Source organism: Trichomycterus rosablanca, chromosome 12, assembly GCF_030014385.1.
Source record: "Trichomycterus rosablanca isolate fTriRos1 chromosome 12, fTriRos1.hap1, whole genome shotgun sequence".
In the NCBI taxonomy this organism is placed as follows: domain Eukaryota; kingdom Metazoa; phylum Chordata; class Actinopteri; order Siluriformes; family Trichomycteridae; genus Trichomycterus; species Trichomycterus rosablanca.
Genome location: NC_085999.1, coordinates 33,296,603 through 33,315,180, shown reverse-complemented (window position 1 = coordinate 33,315,180; position 18,578 = coordinate 33,296,603). Strand labels below are relative to the sequence as shown.

At 36.2% G+C, this 18,578-nt stretch overlaps 2 protein-coding genes across 2 annotated transcripts; one reads left to right on the top strand and one right to left on the bottom strand.

The window, feature by feature from the left end:
* Positions 1–1,342: 1,342 nt before the first annotated feature.
* Positions 1,343–4,615, top strand: asmt (acetylserotonin O-methyltransferase). Its single transcript, XM_063005980.1, has 4 exons — positions 1,343–1,561; positions 2,341–2,481; positions 3,566–3,688; positions 4,100–4,615. Exons 1-4 carry the CDS (start codon positions 1,456–1,458, stop codon positions 4,309–4,311), a joined length of 582 nt encoding a protein of 193 aa, XP_062862050.1. The 5' UTR covers positions 1,343–1,455; the 3' UTR covers positions 4,312–4,615.
* A 1,509-nt stretch (positions 4,616–6,124) lies between these two features.
* Positions 6,125–18,211, bottom strand: LOC134324256 (serine protease inhibitor Kazal-type 1-like). Its single transcript, XM_063005979.1, has 5 exons — positions 17,581–18,211; positions 8,893–9,060; positions 7,724–7,758; positions 7,108–7,217; positions 6,125–6,308 (listed from the first exon to the last, which is right to left on the bottom strand). The coding sequence occupies exons 2-5, from the start codon at positions 8,939–8,941 to the stop codon at positions 6,254–6,256; spliced, it is 249 nt and encodes an 82-aa protein (XP_062862049.1). The 5' UTR covers positions 8,942–9,060; positions 17,581–18,211; the 3' UTR covers positions 6,125–6,253.
* Between the last annotated feature and the right edge of the window lie 367 nt (positions 18,212–18,578).

The following is an 18,578-nucleotide window of genomic DNA, read 5'->3' as shown; positions in this document are numbered from 1 at the left end:
CAGAAAACGAAGAGTCGCAGAAATCATTAAAATACTGACTATACCTCAGTGTTTGTCAGTATTTGAATTCAACTGTAAATTTGGACACTTTTTGCTCAGACTTTGTTCACAGCGTGTGAGCTGGGTGTATTTGATTACCTGCATGCCTCACAGCGCTCCCTATCTGCAGAGGAACTCGCACAGGAAATGGGAACAAGTACAGATGGAACCAAGAGGCTCCTTTCAGCTTGTGTCGGCCTCAAACTCCTCACTGCTCAATCAGACGAAGGAGGACGAGGTACGACAGCCTGATTATGGATTCTGATTGTTTTTGCCCAACAGTATAAGGACAATACTTACCACAATAATATGCGCTTCTAGACTTCTCATTGCAAAACCATGTATGTACTATAGAGTTGGTTGCCCCAGCTTTCATTTCTAGTAAACGTTACGCTGTTTGCAACATGACTACAGTATAAGGATTCTGTTTTATATACAGATAGATCTGACTTTATTATTACATGTTTTAAATTCATTATTATAATAAATGTTTTTTTTCCACCAAAGTCGTCTACAGTAATGCAGAAATGTCCACCATGTTCCTGACCAAATCAAGTTCACAATCCCTCTATCACTCAATTGAGTACAACTCCAACACCATTTACCATTGCTGGAGCTATCTCACAGATGCAGTCAGGTCAGAATCACACCAATACAATAAATAATTTTTTTTTTAGTGATGGTAGATTTAAATTATGAGTGTTTTTTAGCTGAAGAGTCTTCTTGTTACCCCTCTATAGATCCCATTTTTCCTTTTTGTGGAGTCTTGACAACTACGCTGAGGACAGAGACATCTTCAGTTCCTTTAATGAGATATTTTCTGACTTTGTGGATAGGTTGTCACAAAGGCCTTGGATACAATTCAGCAGGCCTGCCAAACAGTACTGTAGATTCAGTACAGTTCCAATCATTCTCTATTTAGCAATAATGGATTGATAAGGAATTGAAAGAGCACTAGAGCTTTAAATGGCTTTGTAACTCTTTCTGCTATTTAAATCTGCTCAAAGGTTTTAGGCAGATACTTTTTTCCAAAGTTCTGAGTATTTTTGTTCTTCAAATAAATAAAAATATGTTTTAGCAAAATGTTTTGTACATCTTCATTAGCTGTTTGCACTACAGAAAATACTGACGGAGAGGTGCATTTTACAAATCCGTAAACTAAAAATGTAAAGTGCAACATCACTAGTTATTATTATTTTCTTTATTTTCAGAGAGGGAAAGAATCAGTATGAGAAAGCGTTTGGCATTAGCTCCAAAGATCTGTTTGAAGCCCTCTACAGGTAAGTGAGTTTACCATGAGCCTTTACAGATGCTCTGGGGACATTCTGCACTCTGCATTTATTGGTTATATTTAAAAATACATATTCCTGGAAGAAGAAAAAAACAACTGTTTTGTGTTTGAGGTCTGAAGAGGAAATGATGAAGTTTATGCAGCTCATGAACTCCATCTGGAACATCTGTGGACGAGATGTGATCACTGCTTTTGATCTTTCTCCATTCAAGAGCATCTGTGATCTCGGAGGTGGGTAATGAATAATAATAATTTAAAATATAAATGCATATGTTTGAGGTCAAATGTTAAGCTTCTTTCTTGTACAGCTGCCTCCTGACTGTGGACAATGTTACTTGTGTTCCAGCTGCTTCTAATTTACACCAGACTGTTTGTTGGCGGTTATTGAATAACATCTGACCACAAATTTTCTTTCAGCATAGGATGAAAGTTTAGTTTTTTTCCTTACCTTGGCAAAGATACAACTATTCCATGTACTGTGTAACTAAGGATGCAGACGCAAATTTCCATGCCATGACATACATGTCTCTTATTAGTGTATGTAAACTTTTAACTTCTACTGTACATATGGCATTCATAGCATATTCATATGTTTTCTGTAAATCTTCCTAAGCTATGAGAAAATGTATTAATTTCATTTATTTATAAAGACTTTGTTTCAAAACTCACACACTGAATGACTATGTGGCCCAAAACTATGTGGCCACCTAACCATGAACCATTTGGACATTCTATTCTAAAAGCATAGAAATTCATATAGACAGACCAAATCATCATAGACCTCAGTTTGTGCATCCTAGAAGATAGCAAATTTTTTATATATTGTTTTTATTTTATATGTTTCTTTACATCTTTCAGCAACAGGTGTGGCTAAACATTTGAACTTGGGGTGGTGTCCAGATATTTTTTAACATTCATTGCATCGTTATTGTAATTAAAGTATGAGGTTTAGGTAACATTGATAATACTACTACTAATTATAATACATGGTTGTGTGTTGATGTTCGCAGGTTGTAGTGGAGCTCTGGCGAAGCAGTGTGTAACCGTTTACCCGACATGCCATGTTGCCATCTTTGATTTGCCGAAAGTTGTGCGGATGTGCAGTGATCACTTCCTGTCTGACAGTTATGAGAGAATATTTCTTCATGAAGGTGTGAAGCATTTCTATTTCATATCTAATCAGGGCTTTGTGTCCAACATTAGTGCCTGACGACAGAAATGTAGATCACATTTACACAGATACACACCAAAATCCAGAATGGTGTCATTGTAATTGTGTGTAAGAGTGGGCAAATTCATATTATTGCCCACTGTTTTGAAATAGATGTTAAACAAGTTAAGGGTGAAATGTCCACATAATTCAAGCTATAGTAGTGTCCCTTATAAGTGTATGTAAACTTTTACCATGAAATGCATTGATAGAGAAAAGTTTAAAGACTTTAACAGCATCGGACTATTAACTAATAGTAGCTTTTACAATTGATTCTAATCTTTATACAGAACGGTTTACTACAATTAGCTTAGCATTAGCCCAATAACAACCGCAATAACACGTTAGCACTTTAGCAACACAGGGTGCAACAGTTTTGGTTGATCAGCCCACTAGAGGGCGCTGCAGTGGTATTTTAAAGCACCACAACTTCACATTACTAGTCAAGTTACTGTTGACGAGGAACAAATTGGGAGGGTTTCTTTGTCTGTGTGTTTTTTTGGCTGCTCTAAATTGCCCTTTATGTTTGAGCAAGTGAGTAGGTGGATTTGTAAGTGAATCGTTCCCTGTGATTGGCATTCCACAATGTTTTTTCTGCTTAACATTCAGTGTTTCCACAGCAAGTCTCAAAATGAAGCAGTTATTGAATATGAATAAATAAATGAATTGTGCTGAGTGAGATGCTTATAACAAATGGAATGATAGAAGATCACTGCTGAAAAACCATAACTATATACAAACATGTACTGGGTTAGTGTGTGTGACGTGAGAAAAGTACAGGCCTTAATGCTAGACCTCTTCAGTAACAAGGTCTGGTGGCTCTGTTATGCTATGGGAGGTGTTTAGCTGGCATGGACTAAAGGGGTCACTGTAAATCAATACAAAGTTTTTTTTACCGATCACCTGGTCAGTAAGATGTACCAATAATAGTAAAAACATATCTATTCTCAGGCCATACGGACTCACTGAATGTGTGTGTGTGTGTGTGTGTGTGTGTGTGTGTGTGTGTGTGTGTGTGTGTGTAGGAGACTTCTTTAAGGATGATCTTCCTGAAGCTAATCTCTACATTCTGGCAAGGATTCTACATGACTGGACTGATGAACGGTGTATAGATCTGCTAAAGAAAGTTTACAGAGCCTGCTTGCCAGGTATTCACATTTATACAAAAATACACACTACATACACTATGGCCAAAAGTATGTAAATACTCATTCACATAATGAGTGAACACTGAAGTGTCTTCCAAACAATAAGAGGTGTCCTAATTTTTGAGTTCAGGTGTTACAGCCACACACAGCTGAGAGGTGGATAAATTCTGATATATACAATATATTATACACCAGTATAATATATAATATAAATAATATAAGATGCTAGAGGATATATATGCTATGGCATCTGGTGTGAGATCTACTGTGACTAAAATTTTGATCGTGGTGAATGACATTTTTTGAGCGATTGAGCCCACATGGTTTTTAGAATCAAATGTCAAGCAAGCTCATGGTTAGATGTGTGTATATATTAGGTCTGTGTGTGTGTGTGTGTGTGTGTGTGTGTAGGAGGTGGAGTGCTGGTGATCGAGTCTCTACTGGATGAAGATAACAGTGGACCTCGCTCGGCTCAGCTCTACACCCTTAACATGCTGGTTCAGACTGAGGGTCGAGAGCGCAGAGCTTCTGAATATACCCACCTACTTAATGCCGCAGGGTTCACTGAAAGTCACGTCTCTATGACTGGCAAACTCTACCATAGCATTCTAGCAACCAAATGACAACAATTCATTTTTTTTGTGATGTATGAAACCGTAAACAGATGCTTAGACTTTAATCTATTGCAATTTTATTAGTCTGTCATTGCTTTTTTGCATAACAAAGCCCTCATGTTCTGAAGAGGTGCCAGCTCCCCACCCCCCTTTGCTATTCAAATTACATTTGGCATACATGGATACACCCATGAATTCACTCTGTGTAACAGCTGAATGCATTTATATATTTTAAAAATATATACAATAAAAAAATCTTATTATCTTAAATAAATCTTTATCTGTAATAAATGTAATAATGATTTAAAAGCTGCATGTGTGTACTAATGTCTTTATATTTTATTAAAATTAGTTGGAAGATCTTAAAAGTAACAAACTGATCAATATATTATCCACCTGAACACCAGCACAGTCTAAAAAATCTTATTCCTAAACAATAACCAAATAATACATGTTCATGTCCACAATCACGACCACCCACCATTAAATAATATGATCAATGCCCACTGCAAAACCACTTTCACTGCCCTGTCCACAAGCACACTCACTACTTATACCTCATACAGCAAGCCCACATCTTGCCTATGGAAAGTAGGCAACGGACTAAGGCTGTGATAAATGTTAAGAGGTTATCAATAGCCCTGCTCAGAGGTTTGTCAAAAATGTAGAACTTTAGATATATTAACAATATTGATACTAATTACAACAGAATAATTTTCCAATGTGCATTATTAAGATGTATTCTGAGCGTATTCTAAATGTATTCTAAGTTATTGTTTAATGCATTGTAATAGAATACATTCCATTATTCAGCCTTTAGTTTAGATTCAGTTAACTTAATCGAGTATTGGCTAACAGAACTGTGATCAGTATGGCTAGCTGTGTAGCAATGCCAATAATAATAATGAATACAGCTCATTATTAAATGAGGGTTAAACATGCACACAAGTGTATTTAACTGCACACTGGGTTAGATGAATGCTGATGAGCTGACCTTATGCTCACCAAACAAAGCTGTGCTATGTACTCATTTACTTACATTTGCATACATTTACATTTACCTTTACAACTTTAACTAGCCAATCCACCTGCTGACTTATTAATAGGTGGGATCAAAACTAAATCACATTAAAAACGCACAAAAACACAGGAAAAAGCTCATCAAGTTATTACTGACAGTGAAAGGAGGTGAGGTTAAAAACTAGGACCAAGGACTTAAAGCTACATGGTCAAACTTTTGTGGACAGCTGACCACAAGCTTGTTGGACATTCCAGAACCATGGGCATTAATATGAAGTTGTCCCCACTCTTCTAATAAGCTCAGTTGTAGATAAATCCTGGATAAATAATGAATTTGTGTTTTAGGGAAACGACTGAACCACTGTGAATGTGTTTGGTTTTTCATGAAACTACACCCATCTGCTTTATTAAAAACATTTCTATTAAAGCTGAGTACATTGTTGGGTTTTGAATGAACCATGTGAACTAATGCTCATGTTGACACTGATATTTGATATTATTGGTACATCAAACAAATAGTAACAGAAGATCCACTGGGTGTTGGTGTCTCATTATGGTCTGGGGTATAAATAGTTGGTACTGGAGGAACCGGATTAGCAGAAGGAACCGGATTGACTAATGAGTGATTCAGACAGTTTTTAAAGCACTGTAGACAGACTTGTGTTTTTTATTCTTGGTTATTTGTATTTCTTTGTTGAAAAGTTGAAAGTTGAAAGTTTAATTTACCACTGATTAGTACAGTAGAATAAATTAATAAAACACTACATGAAAAGTTTGATTTTTCTCTAAAAAACAGAGAAACTACTTGCTAATTTTTTTAATTAATATCTGAATAAAAGTTACAATAAAATAAAGTCAGAATTATTAATTTCATTTTCTTAGGAGAAGTAATTCAGTGTGATGTTTCTGCTCCTCTTTCTCTCTGAGCAGTTCAAGCAGCAACACACGGTCCCATTTTTACCACCTTAACTGGCTGGTTTTTAAGCCTACAGAACAGAAGAAAGAACAAATTTTAAATTCAGATATCATACCTGACATTTTCATTCATTCCATTTGAAGAGCTGAAAGCAACAAATAAAAAAACATGCTAAAAAAGAAAGGAAAAAAGTTTGAAAAGAGAATGATGATTGATTTCATTGGCTTTTGCCAATTTAACTTATTAAACTATTTAATTATTGATATATGTTGTGAGGAGCCAGTGCTGTTTAATCATATTGATGTATAGGAAAAATAGAGAGTTCATCGTCGGGGACTGGCATAAACTCTTAGCAATATTTTACGTTACAATTAAATTGTAGGAATTTGGCAAATGCTTTTAAGTATCCAGAGGGTTAAGGGCCTTGTCCAAGGGTCCAACAGTGGTGGCCTGGCAGTGGCTTTGGAACCGTTAACTCTGAGCCACCCAACTAGCTGAGATTTTAATGTTTTGTTGCCTGCCTGTCTGCCAGTCAGTTCATTCATGCATTCATCAATTCATCCATCCATACATCCATCCATTTACATTTATGGAACAGGTGCTTAGGAAATGGATTCATCAATGCATTCATCCATTCATTCATGCATCCATCCATCCATCCACTCATCTATCCATTCAACCTTCCATCCATTCAACCATTTATCCATCAATCCACCCATATATCCACCAATCCTTCCATCCATCCATTCAACCTTTCATCCATCCACCCATCCATCCTTTCATCAATTCAACCACCCATCCATCCATCCATCCATATTTTGCATTTAGTTTATTTATTATTTTAATAAATAACAAACTTTTCATCTTACCTGTTTTCCATACAGAGAACACATTCAGTTGGGTAGGTGTTGCCGTCATCACCACATACGGGGTTGAACTCGCGTGTGCATACATCATTAGCGAACTTCTCGCAGTCAGCCTGTTAGAAATCAAAGCATATACACAGTCATGTAAAAATGGCGTACCCCACTTTTTGGATGCCTGTTGTTGCATATTTTAGTAATTAATTTTTTTCCAAGAGGAAATTTTCTTTTTACCCATTATACACACTTCAAATGGAGTTCAAAGTGTTCATTACTTCAGAATATATAACAGACTGCAAAAACTTTATGTTTTTGGGACCTGATGTTTAAAAGTGTTGAAGTCAGAGATCTGTGCAGGCCACTGGAGTTTCTCCACACCAAACATTTCAAATCTTGTCTTTATGGACCAAGCTTTGTGCAAAAGTGCACCAACATGCTGGAATAGAAATTGACCTTTCCCAAGCTGTTGCCACGAAGTTGGAATCATCATATATTTAGGAATTCATATTATATTTCTGTTAGTAATGGGTGAGGCTAAAACACCTGAACTCAAAAATTAGGTGTCTACATACTTTTGGCCATTTAGTGTATTTATTTATTGTATGAACACTGTGTACATTACCTCTCTCGGCTGGGCATCTTCAGCTGCTGTGAGGACTGAAATAAAGACAAATATGAAATTAATGAGGAAAGAAATGAGGAAAAACTCATTCCCAAAATGTAGCTGTAGCTGATATTTGAAAAATGCAGATGAGCAACTTTGCCATAAATCCTTTTGTACCTTCAGTGCTTGGCTAACAATTGAGGCCAAAGATTTATATACACATATAAGGGACATTTGAATAATGAAGTAATTTTAGTAAGTCTTTTTGGATTTCAGTTATTTCTGTGACTGAATGTTTTTCTGTGATTAAAAACCAAAATTTGCCAAAACAGAAAAATACAGACAACACTTTAGATGAGCAACTTGTTTGTTTAGATAGTTATTTAACCATTTAAATTTGTAATAATTCTTCATTACTGTTTATGACTGACTACTGCTGATGACTTCTCTGTGCCCATATACATATTAGACTGAGCCTAAAGTATGTCAGATAAGTCACAGATGTCACTTGTAATTATTATAAGCATCTGCAAGTCCTAATATTATTAGCACAAACAATTAACATTAATTTAATAATTTCCCTCGGGATAAAGTAAGTAAGTATGTCCGTCTGTCTGTCTGTCTGTCTGTCTATCTAACAAATACTGTCCACAGTCTAGCAAGTTTTAATAGTGGACTCAGACTTAATAGATAGTGTGAAAGGTTTAAAACAGAGTGACACTTTCTACCATCTAGTGAGCTTTTATTTGGCATGGGTTTAGAAGAAAGAAAGAAAAAAAAAAACCCAAAGAGCTCCAGCTTTGGTTTTGGCCATGTAATTGGAAACAATTCTTAGTCGAGCTATAATGTCTGTCATGACAGACCTGTTTTGCATCTAATTGTAAGTCAACTGTGCAGTCAATCATAACAGTAATAATAAACTATGGCCATGTCACAAAGTTAAATAACATTATCAATCTTTTTACACAAGCAAACTAATAATAATTTTAAGTTTAATAATTTAAACTTAAATATTTTTAAGTTGCTGTTTGTATATTTTTCACCAGAGCATACTCTTGATTTTACCTGTATGTTACAAGTGTAATATGATCTCAAGGGGCCACATCAACTCACAGGTTCAGGTTTATACCAAAACAATAAGTTTTACCATTTTTTCTACAGTATCAGTGAGGATGAAAAGAACTTACCAGCAACACAAAGCAGAAGAGATGCACTGATCAGGATGGTCAGCTTCATGGTGGATACTGTTTTAGATTCAGCAGAGTTATGATTTACTGTACCAGGAAGATTTTTATTTATACAGGCAGGACAAGTAACTCCGCCCGTTTTACTCAACCCTCATTGTTTGTGAAAACCTGTCGAGGGAGAAAAGAGGAACTGTGACATAGAATCAGTACTGAATCACCTGTGCTGGATTACAGAAGCAAATCCTGAGCTTATTATGGAATTAAACTCTATTTCACAACATCTTATTTCAACGTAGAAACTCCTGACTCACTAAATCAAAACTCATAATGAAGTAACCATTATTTGAAACCATGTACAATGTTGAGCAATCTTCTTTACAACACTTCAAATAAGAGTTTGTTGACAAAGTTTTATGGTTGGACATAAATTATGCAGCATGGCTGCAGTTTCTCCAACATTTACATCTGCCTAAACTGAGCTCTGAATGTTTAGTGGTTTTAAATTCTGTGATTGGATACCTGAGTTTTTTTTACTATTACTAATCTGGCTAAGTTGGCAGGTAATGTGTCACATGAGATCCAAGCTGCCCTTATAATTGCAAGGGATGTGAATACGTCTTTAAAGAGTGAACAGTTCTCTGTAATATTGGATAAAATAAACCAATATTAAGAATAATGCAAATAACATGGGGGGTACTGTCAAATGTAATGAGGCAAATGCTAAAAACAAGCTCATGTCAGAGTGTTTTAAAACAAAACCAGCTGGACAAGCTGAACTAGCTCAGGAATGATAACAACAAAGTACATAACTATGCAGAAAAAAAGGGTGTTGTTTCAAATTCCCTTTAAAAACTTATTTATTACACTAGGTATGGGTCAACTGCCCAGTTCTGTGCTTCTTCCTTCAATACATTATGTTGGAATTACATTTATATTTACAATTACAGCATTTATTGCTCTAGTGCTTTTCTGAAATAACTGAAAAAATACTGGTTTGATTGAATATAACAAATCTTTTACTTTGCCATCAAATTTAAGTGGCACTTAAACAGCACTTAAAAGTTTTTACAGTAACACTATGCCATGATTTCAACAGCTTCCTACCCATTTCTCCACCCAGAAGGGTCTGATGTCTATCGTCACAGGATTATGATTCTTAGACATAAAGGAGACTTTTTTGGAACATGGTGCAGCACAGCTACTGTAACTACATAATTAGTATAATTACCTAATTTTCTTTCTAATGAGCCACCACATCACCTGGCCCATATCTTGTATAAAGGACATGTAAAATAGTCTTGGGATTTCAGTGATATCTGCAATTTCTTTTTGTGTCTAATTAATTGCAAAACATTTCCTTTTCTAAACAAGATTTGTAAATTTGTTACTACTGGCAATTCACTACAGCCGAAGACTTCTGTATGTCCACACAAATAGGCCTAGTTTGATTTGACACATTACACAACAAACAGTTGTTCCTAAGTGTAAAGTACATGGAAGAGTGGTCTCTTTGCCAACGTTGAGAAAAAAAGCCTAACCTGAACGGAAAATGTAAGACAAAATTTGTCTGAGTGGTCAGACAAAATCCAAAAAGCATCAAAGAACTGAGCTACAGGTGCCATTGTCATAGTCAGGTAAGCTTTACCTCAGCATGGGCTTAGAAGAATGTTTGGAGAATAAAAGGTGAGGTGTGTCCCAGCAGGACAATGAATAAATCAAACAAAAACTAAGCTTTTGAAATGGCCTTTGGAACGTCCTGAACTTGGCAAATTTGGTTGAACTCTTCTCTAAGAGCAGAGCAGTGGCATCACACAGCACAATAAACTCTGTATGAGCAGTAATTAACACGTCAGTGAAACTACACACAAACCTACTTGCTCAGTACATCCAGACACATCTCATCAGTGAAGTCACAAAATCAGAAACACACACATTAACATAAAGCAGGGGTTAGCAGAAGTAGAAACTGGAACATGAGTGACATCACTAATACAGCCTTTGATTTCACACAACTGGTATATTACAAAACCAAAGTTATCAAGCAGTAACAATCAGTGTAGTCTGTGACTGTAAAAACACATCCAAAGCAGCACTTCAAAGCAGTGAAACCCAAAGCTTTCCATTCCTTAACCTACTGGCAAAATAACACACCTTCTAATAATGCAAAACAAACTCACCAGTGACGTTCATTGTTTGAAAAGAAAAGATGCACAGTGATCTTTCATCTGAGCAAACTTGTTGATAACTTCTCTGTCCACCAATCCATTAATTCATTCATTTTCAATTAAAAGATCAAATGAATCAACCTGATTGATTATATTGTCTTGCTATTAGTAGTGGCTAACTATGATGACTATGACTAGCTGCATAGCAATAATACCGTACACAGTGTTTACTAAATGTCTTGATGTAGACCTATGTAAAATTTTTATTGGCTGCTTTTAGCACGGGGCCAACATGATTGTGCCCTACAGCTCATCATTAAAAGCATTTTGACTATGTGCTCAACTGCTCATTCTGTTACCCTGGGATGCAATTCTCAGCCTCCCAGCCTCTGCTGTGGATCACTGGTTCTGAGGGGGCAGCAGGTTGGGCAGAGACACACCGGAACCAGTAAAAGGCTGGGCGAATTATGAAGCGCAGTCAAGCCCCCACATTCAGACCAGACATCAAGGTCTGGCTCACATCCAGGGTATACAGAGAACAACTGAAAAAAAAACTCAATGACAAATACTTTGGACCATTTAAGGTAAAAGAACACATAAATAAAGTGCCTTGTAGACTGGAACTGGAAAATGGGAAGAATATGGACCAGAAAAACAGTGCTGATTTTCTGCTCACTTCTCTTCTGATCCAGAGGGTGACCCAAAAAGAGGTGGTGGTGAAAGATGGGGGTTCTGTAAGCACTCGCACTGGTCTGAGCCTAATTTTATACCCGTGTCTTTTTCCCCTGACTCATTAAAACATATTCGTAAACCCCCTTGTGTTTGCAGACCAGTGCGACAAAATAATTTTGTCCAGTTCCTTTGCTACATGTGACCATTGCCATGTTTGACCATGACCACAACTGTGCCTGTTTGCCAATGGACCAATCTTGTTTGGATTTCCCTTGTGTGTAGCTTTGCCTGATTTGTGTATAAATCCCTCCTGCATCTGCATCCTGTACGCCTTCCTTGTTGTTGTTGTTACAGAAACCTACTGCACCAGTAAAGTGCTTCAAGGGGAAAAAATTAAGAATAAAAAAGAACAGGTCAGTCTATCTTTTTCTACACTGCACACAGTTTAAGAAATTTTATATTTTTATTTTACTGGTTTACTGGAATGACAATTGTTTTTTTTTTATTAATATAATAATAATAATAAATTTGTACCTAATGGAATAATAGAAACAAATTGAGTGAATAAATCAAATTTGGAGTATGTGGGAACTAGAAAGTGAGTGAATCTGATAACAAAATAAATTAGTCTGTAAATTAGATGAAAAAAGAATCAAAATAAAAGTGAATCTGAATTGGATAGTACATTGGTAAAGAAGTAAATCACAATAAAAGAATCAGTGAATAAGAAAAGAGGGGATTTAAAATGGGCATAAATCAGAAACTAAGAATTAAAAGTTGATTTAGAGTCAGGATATACAGTAAATAAGTCAGTGAAATAATTGATGAATAAGTGTAAAATGGGAATGAATTAGAAGTGAAAAGTTAAAAGACTATATGGCTAAATGGGAATATGAAGTGGATTAATAAGCTGAAAGTATATTAAATCAATACAAAGTAGGTTAAATATTTGTGACTGTATCTGTGATTATTTTTAATGTTTTTTTAGTGTTTATCAGTAACTCATTACTGATGAAGCAGAGTCTCTTCATCCTCCTGTTCCTCACAGGTAAGAAAAAAAATGTGTGCTTGTAATATTTGAGGTATCTGTGATAAATGAGGGACCTTATTGTGTACCTGTAGAATGTTTAAGGTGACTGCTTGACTCAAAAAGAGATTAATATACTACAGAATTTTTTTGTTAAAGTCTGGTTTACTATGTGGGTTTGGTGAACTGGTTGATTAAGTACCCAAGGAAGAGATTAGCATACTGTAATATGGGTGTCATTATTAATTATGTATTTATTCAGTGTAATTATGGTCAGTAACAGGAGCAAGCAGAAAGGTGGCAATTACTTCCTTTTTAACCTTAAAAATCATGTCCACAGGAGTGGTCCCTCTTGTCCTGCCTGTCCCTCGTAAGTACTACCTGATCCAGGTGGGGAAAACATGGAAAGATGCCCAGGCTTACTGCCGAGCCAAACATTCTGACCTGGCTACTATTGAAGGTGTCGACAACTTGGCTAGACTTCAGAAAGAAGCTCAGAGCCAGAACTTCATTTCCAATGCTTGGATTGGATTGTATAGTAAGAATATCTGGCACTGGTCTCTTGATAACACTTTAATAGGAAGTGCAACCTGGTGGGATGTGGCTGGAACTGAGCCGAATGACAGAATGGGAAAAGAAGCATGTGGTGTAATTTATCAGAACAAGTGGATAGATGCTCCATGTGTAAACCCTGCTCATGTCATCTGCTTTGATGGTAAGAAACAACTTATCTTACAGGACCCTGAAAAAAGGGCAAAGCTATTTAACCAACAAAAAGAATAAGAATAACAAGTGTATTAACACCCATAGCAATTGTAGTCCTAGCTTTGATCTAATAGATAAATTATCTAACACGATAATGTGTTTATAAGTTGGCAAGATAAACACATTATCCTGCCAGGGTACTTAATTTATTAATAATCAAAACCCATTAAGTAAATTTGTGAATTAGCTGTTTTAATTTACAAAAGATAAATTAAAAGAAAGATATAATCTTCTACTGACAAGAGTCATAATTCAATAAAAAAGGAAAAGAATAAAGCTGTTTTCATGATTTGATAGTTTATCTGTTTGTGAGGTCTATCAGTGAGCTACAGTTTGTCCTCACAACTAATTTAAATAAAGAAGTTTTCAAAACAAGTCTGGGATCTAATCACAGAAATTTAGGGGGAACTAAACATACCTCACAGTTCAGTTTAGTACAAAATAAGTACAAAATTGTTGAATAATAATAGATTTATTTTTCATAATAGGATGGATTACACTTTTAAATAAGAAGTGACAACAAATAACTGAAGAAAAAAATCTATTTTAAGAGAGTATACATTTGCTTTATTAGTAGGTTTAATTAATTACTTAAGTTACCTGATTTAGTATTGCAACGACCTTATTAGTGAAAAATTTTAATGTAGAATTTTGCTACCTGTAGCCAAGCTACTCAACACCATAACTTCTTAAATGCTACTACAAGTTGCTAGTGAATACAAAATTATTGTTTTTTTTAAACAGCATATCTAGAGAACCACAGGTCACATACACTGATGATCCAAAACATTAGGACCACCCCCATGGCATGACAGACTATTTGGTCATTTGGTTATTTTATGCATCTGCAAAGTAAAATTTTGAAAATCATTGACGTGAACTGACAGTAATAGTACTGTTTTTGGTCTTACAGACAGGTACACTGGTACTGACAGGTACATTTACTATCCAACATATAAATCATGGGAAGAAGCTCAAGCGTACTGCAGACAGCATCACACAGACTTGGCCAGTGCCAGAGACCAAACAGAATACTCCACTATACTGGGAAAGATCACCACTTGGACCTGGTTCGGCTTGGTCAGAAACTTTTGGACATGGTCAGACCAATCCAACTTCTCCAGCATTGTTTGGATTCCAGGACAACCTGATTGTTACAATGGATATGAATATTGCGTCTTTATAAACAACGGTCAGACTGGTGATGCTCAATGTGCAGACATAAATCCTTTCTTTTGCCACAGAGGTAAGTTACAACAGAGGTCAACAAACACCTGTGACATCATCTTTTTTTATGGGGGTCTTGGGGGACAACACACCTATATTTGACCATATGGCTATGAACTTTTTTCTTTACTTTAGCTGTGTTTCATAGCCAATAACAAGCTTCTGGTGTAAGTCTGGTTGGATATTTGACAGCTGTAGTTTGCTTGTAGTTTGGTTTGTTTGTTGTGGTCAGGACCTGTGATGCTTGTTGTGAGTCACTGTCCTGCTGACAGTTTACTTTCTGACCTTGACAAAGAGCCCACTGTTCCTTGTACTTTTGACAACTGCTTTGACACAATCTAGGGACCTGAAATTGCTAAAAAATGGCTCCATGTAAAGTTCCTGATTTGTAAAAATCTGTGATCCACCTTCTGAAATTTGGTTCATGTAGTCGATGTTTAGTCTCATGAGTGCAGTCAAATCAGCTGTATATACAGTATGTTGGCACAGAGACGTCAATCCTCAATTGGTTAGACTGTAAACTGTCATGGTACTATAAGGCACATCTGCTAAATGCTAAATGCTAAAAAAAAAAAAAAAAAGTGTATGTAAAATTTTAACCCCAACTCTATGTTATATTAAATCTTTAAATTGTTTTAAACCATCAATTGTTTCCATTGTCTAGAAAATAACTTGTTGATGTACAGTGCAGGTTCTCCTACTTAGAAAGATGAGAGAGGTCTGTAATTTTTATCATAGGTACACTTCAACTATGAGAGACAAAATGAGAAAAAAAAAATCCAGGAAATCACATTGTAGGATTTTTTAAGAATTTATTTGTAAATTATGGTGGAAAATAAGTATTTGGTCAATAACAAACAAGCAAGATTTCTGGCTCTCACAGACCTGTAACTTCTTCTTTAAGAAGCTCTTCTGTCCTCCACTCATTACCTGTATTAATGGCACCCGTTTGACCTCGTTATCTGTATAAAAGACACCTGTCCACAGCCTCAAACAGTCAGACTCCAAACTCAACCATGGCCAAGACCAAAGAGCTGTCGAAGGACACCAGGAAGAAAATTGTAGACCTGCACCAGGCTGGGAAGAGTAAATCTACAATAGGCAAGCAGGTTGGTGTGAATAAATCAACTGTGGGAGCAATTGTAAGAAAATGGAAGACATACAAGACCATTGATAATCTCCCTTGGGGTCAAGATCTCATCCCATGGGGTCAAAATGATCATGAGAACGGTGAGCAAAAATCCCAGAACTACACGGAGGGACCTGATGAATGACCTGCAGAGAGCTGGGACCAAAGTAACAAAGGCTACCATCAGTAACACACTACGCAGAGAGGGACTCAAATCCTGCAGTGCCAGGTGTGTCCCCCTGCTTAAGCCAGTACATGTCCAGGCCCGTCTGAAGTTTGCCAGAGAGCATATGGATGATCCAGAAGAGGATTGGGAGAATATCATGTGGTCAGATGAAACCAAAATGGAACTTTTTGGTAAAAACTCAACTCGTCGTGTTTGGAGGAAGAAGAAGAACCCAAGAACACCATACCTACTGTGAAGCATGGGGGTGGAAACATCATGCTTTGGGGCTGTTTTTCTGCAAAGGGGACAGGACGACTGATCCGTGTTAAGGGAAGAATGAACGGGGCCATGTATCGTGAGATTTTAAGCCAAAACCTCCTTCCATCAGTGAGAGCATTGAAGATGGAACGTGGCTGGGTCTTCCAGCATGACAATGATCCCAAACTCACCGCTCGGGCAACGAAGGAGTGGCTCCGTAAAAAGCATTTCAAGGTCCTGGAGTGGCCTAGCCAGTCTCCAGACCTCAACCCCATAGAAAATTTGTGGAGTCCGTGTTGCCCAGTGACAGCCCCAAAACATCACTGCTCTAGAGGAGATCTGCATGGAGGAATGGGCCAAAATACCAGCTACAGTGTGTGCAAACCTGGTGAAGACTTACAGGAAACGTTTGACCTCTGTCATTGCCAACAAAGGTTATGTTACAAAGTATTGAGTTGAACTTTTGTTATTGACCAAATACTTATTTTCCACCATAATTTACATATAAATTCTTTAAAAATCCTACAATGTGATTTCCTGGATTTTTTTTTTTCTCATTTTGTCTCTCATAGTTGAAGTGTACCTATGATGAAAATTACAGACCTCTCTCATCTTTCTAAGTAGGAGAACCTGCACAATCAGTGGCTGACTAAATACTTTTTGACCCCTCTGTATGTGTACACAGAAATCACTGGACAAAAACAAGTAATACGATTTAAGGTGCAATCTGGTGTGGATGTGAACAATCCAGCAGTAAAGATGGAACTCCTGCAGAAGGTGGGTTTGATCCTCCACAATATTTTTCTGCATTGATATGAGACAGAGAACAATTGTGGTTCTAGCAGCTTTAGTGTTTGTCACCTCATTACTTATACTTACACATATACAAAAAGCTACACCTGCTAGACCTCCTAGACGTCTACTTAAACTAGAGTAAAGTAATGTTTACTGTGGAAGCATCTGCTAAATGCTAAAAATGTAAATGTAGACCTTATTCCTTTCACACAGTAGACTTCTCTATCCTGAAGAGAAGCTTCTGAATTTTGAGTTATTTTTCTCACAGTAATAATATTTTTATAAACCAGCATTTTAGTTTCGTTTGGACTGATTTACATTGATTTACTATGAAGTACATTAAAATATTAACCAGTGCACCTTTAAATCAGCAAGTGACAGAAATTATAGCCCCTGTTATTCATGGTTTATTAAAAAAGATCTCATATTCTAATCACCAGATCCAGCAGAAGCTAATAGAGCATGGGATGGTAAAAAACCTCACCATCAAATGGAACTATCAGCCTGACAACATGGTGTTTCACATGCAACAAAAGAAATAGTGCTGTAGAATGAAACATGACAGAAGCAGTCGACCTCGATGGACTCCACTGTGTTTGATCTGTAAATGTACGTAATAGTGTGGTTGATTTGAATCTATTAATGTTTTTAGAACTTCTTGAATAACAACATTTTATATTCCATCAAAGCAACAATCTGCGCCACCTGAGACCTTTTAAATTCACGTTTTTGTAGCATTGTGGTTCCTTTTTAATCCATTACTAGTTTATGTTTGAACTCATATTGGTAAAACATCCAATTTTGGCTTATTGGCAAATGAGATTACACTGTCCATTCACGTTTACTTTAATGCCGAGTAATGCCCCAGTAGCGTTTGCAGAGAAGTATATCCATATCAGGATGTTCCCATCATTATGCCAACTTGTAAATAATGGAGTCAGTTGTACTGAAAGGGATGTTGAAGATGTTTGCTGTGGTTCTGTAGCATTTTTGTTCCTGAGAACTTTATGTAGCTCTTTCTCCTTTACCTTTACCATGATGCCACTCATGGCTTAAAATCCTTCTAATAAATTTTATTTCTAGCTTTATATAACCTATAAATGTATACATATGACTATAAAACCATACTGTTTTTGTTAATAAAAAACTATACTGTTTCTGTTCATATTTATAGGTTAAGAAGTTAAAAGGTGTGAATCTAAAATAGATTTGCAGTAAAAGTAGATTAAAAGACAAAATAAAGTTATTGACACTATATTAATATTTGTATAGATTTTTTGTCCTAATCATCATTACTAAGTTTGTTTGTTAAACCTTTGGGGGCCAGTTTATATACTTTAAAATTTGTATTTTACGATTATAGAATGATATAAGGGTTGTTATTCATTACATATCTATACTTGTATCACAATGTACATTACATTTTAACTATAACTTTATTAATTTATTTAAAATACATTAAGTTAAAAGATGCAGAATTTC

What these genes read in the sequence shown, in the direction of transcription:
- asmt (XM_063005980.1), top strand. Translation starts at nt 1,456, where the DNA reads ATGATGAAGTTTATGCAGCTCATGAACTCCATCTGGAACATCTGTGGA. An exon ending in GAGAATATTTCTTCATGAAG is followed by an intron (nt 2,482 to 3,565) that starts GTGTGAAGCATT and finishes GTGTGTGTGTAG; the next exon opens with GAGACTTCTTTAAGGATGAT. An exon ending in TTACAGAGCCTGCTTGCCAG is followed by an intron (nt 3,689 to 4,099) that starts GTATTCACATTT and finishes GTGTGTGTGTAG; the next exon opens with GAGGTGGAGTGCTGGTGATC.
- LOC134324256 (XM_063005979.1), bottom strand. Translation starts at nt 8,941, where the DNA reads ATGAAGCTGACCATCCTGATCAGTGCATCTCTTCTGCTTTGTGTTGCT. An exon ending in TCTTCTGCTTTGTGTTGCTG is followed by an intron (nt 7,759 to 8,892) that starts GTAAGTTCTTTT and finishes TCTTTATTTCAG; the next exon opens with TCCTCACAGCAGCTGAAGAT. An exon ending in GTTCTCTGTATGGAAAACAG is followed by an intron (nt 6,309 to 7,107) that starts GTAAGATGAAAA and finishes TCTGTTCTGTAG; the next exon opens with GCTTAAAAACCAGCCAGTTA.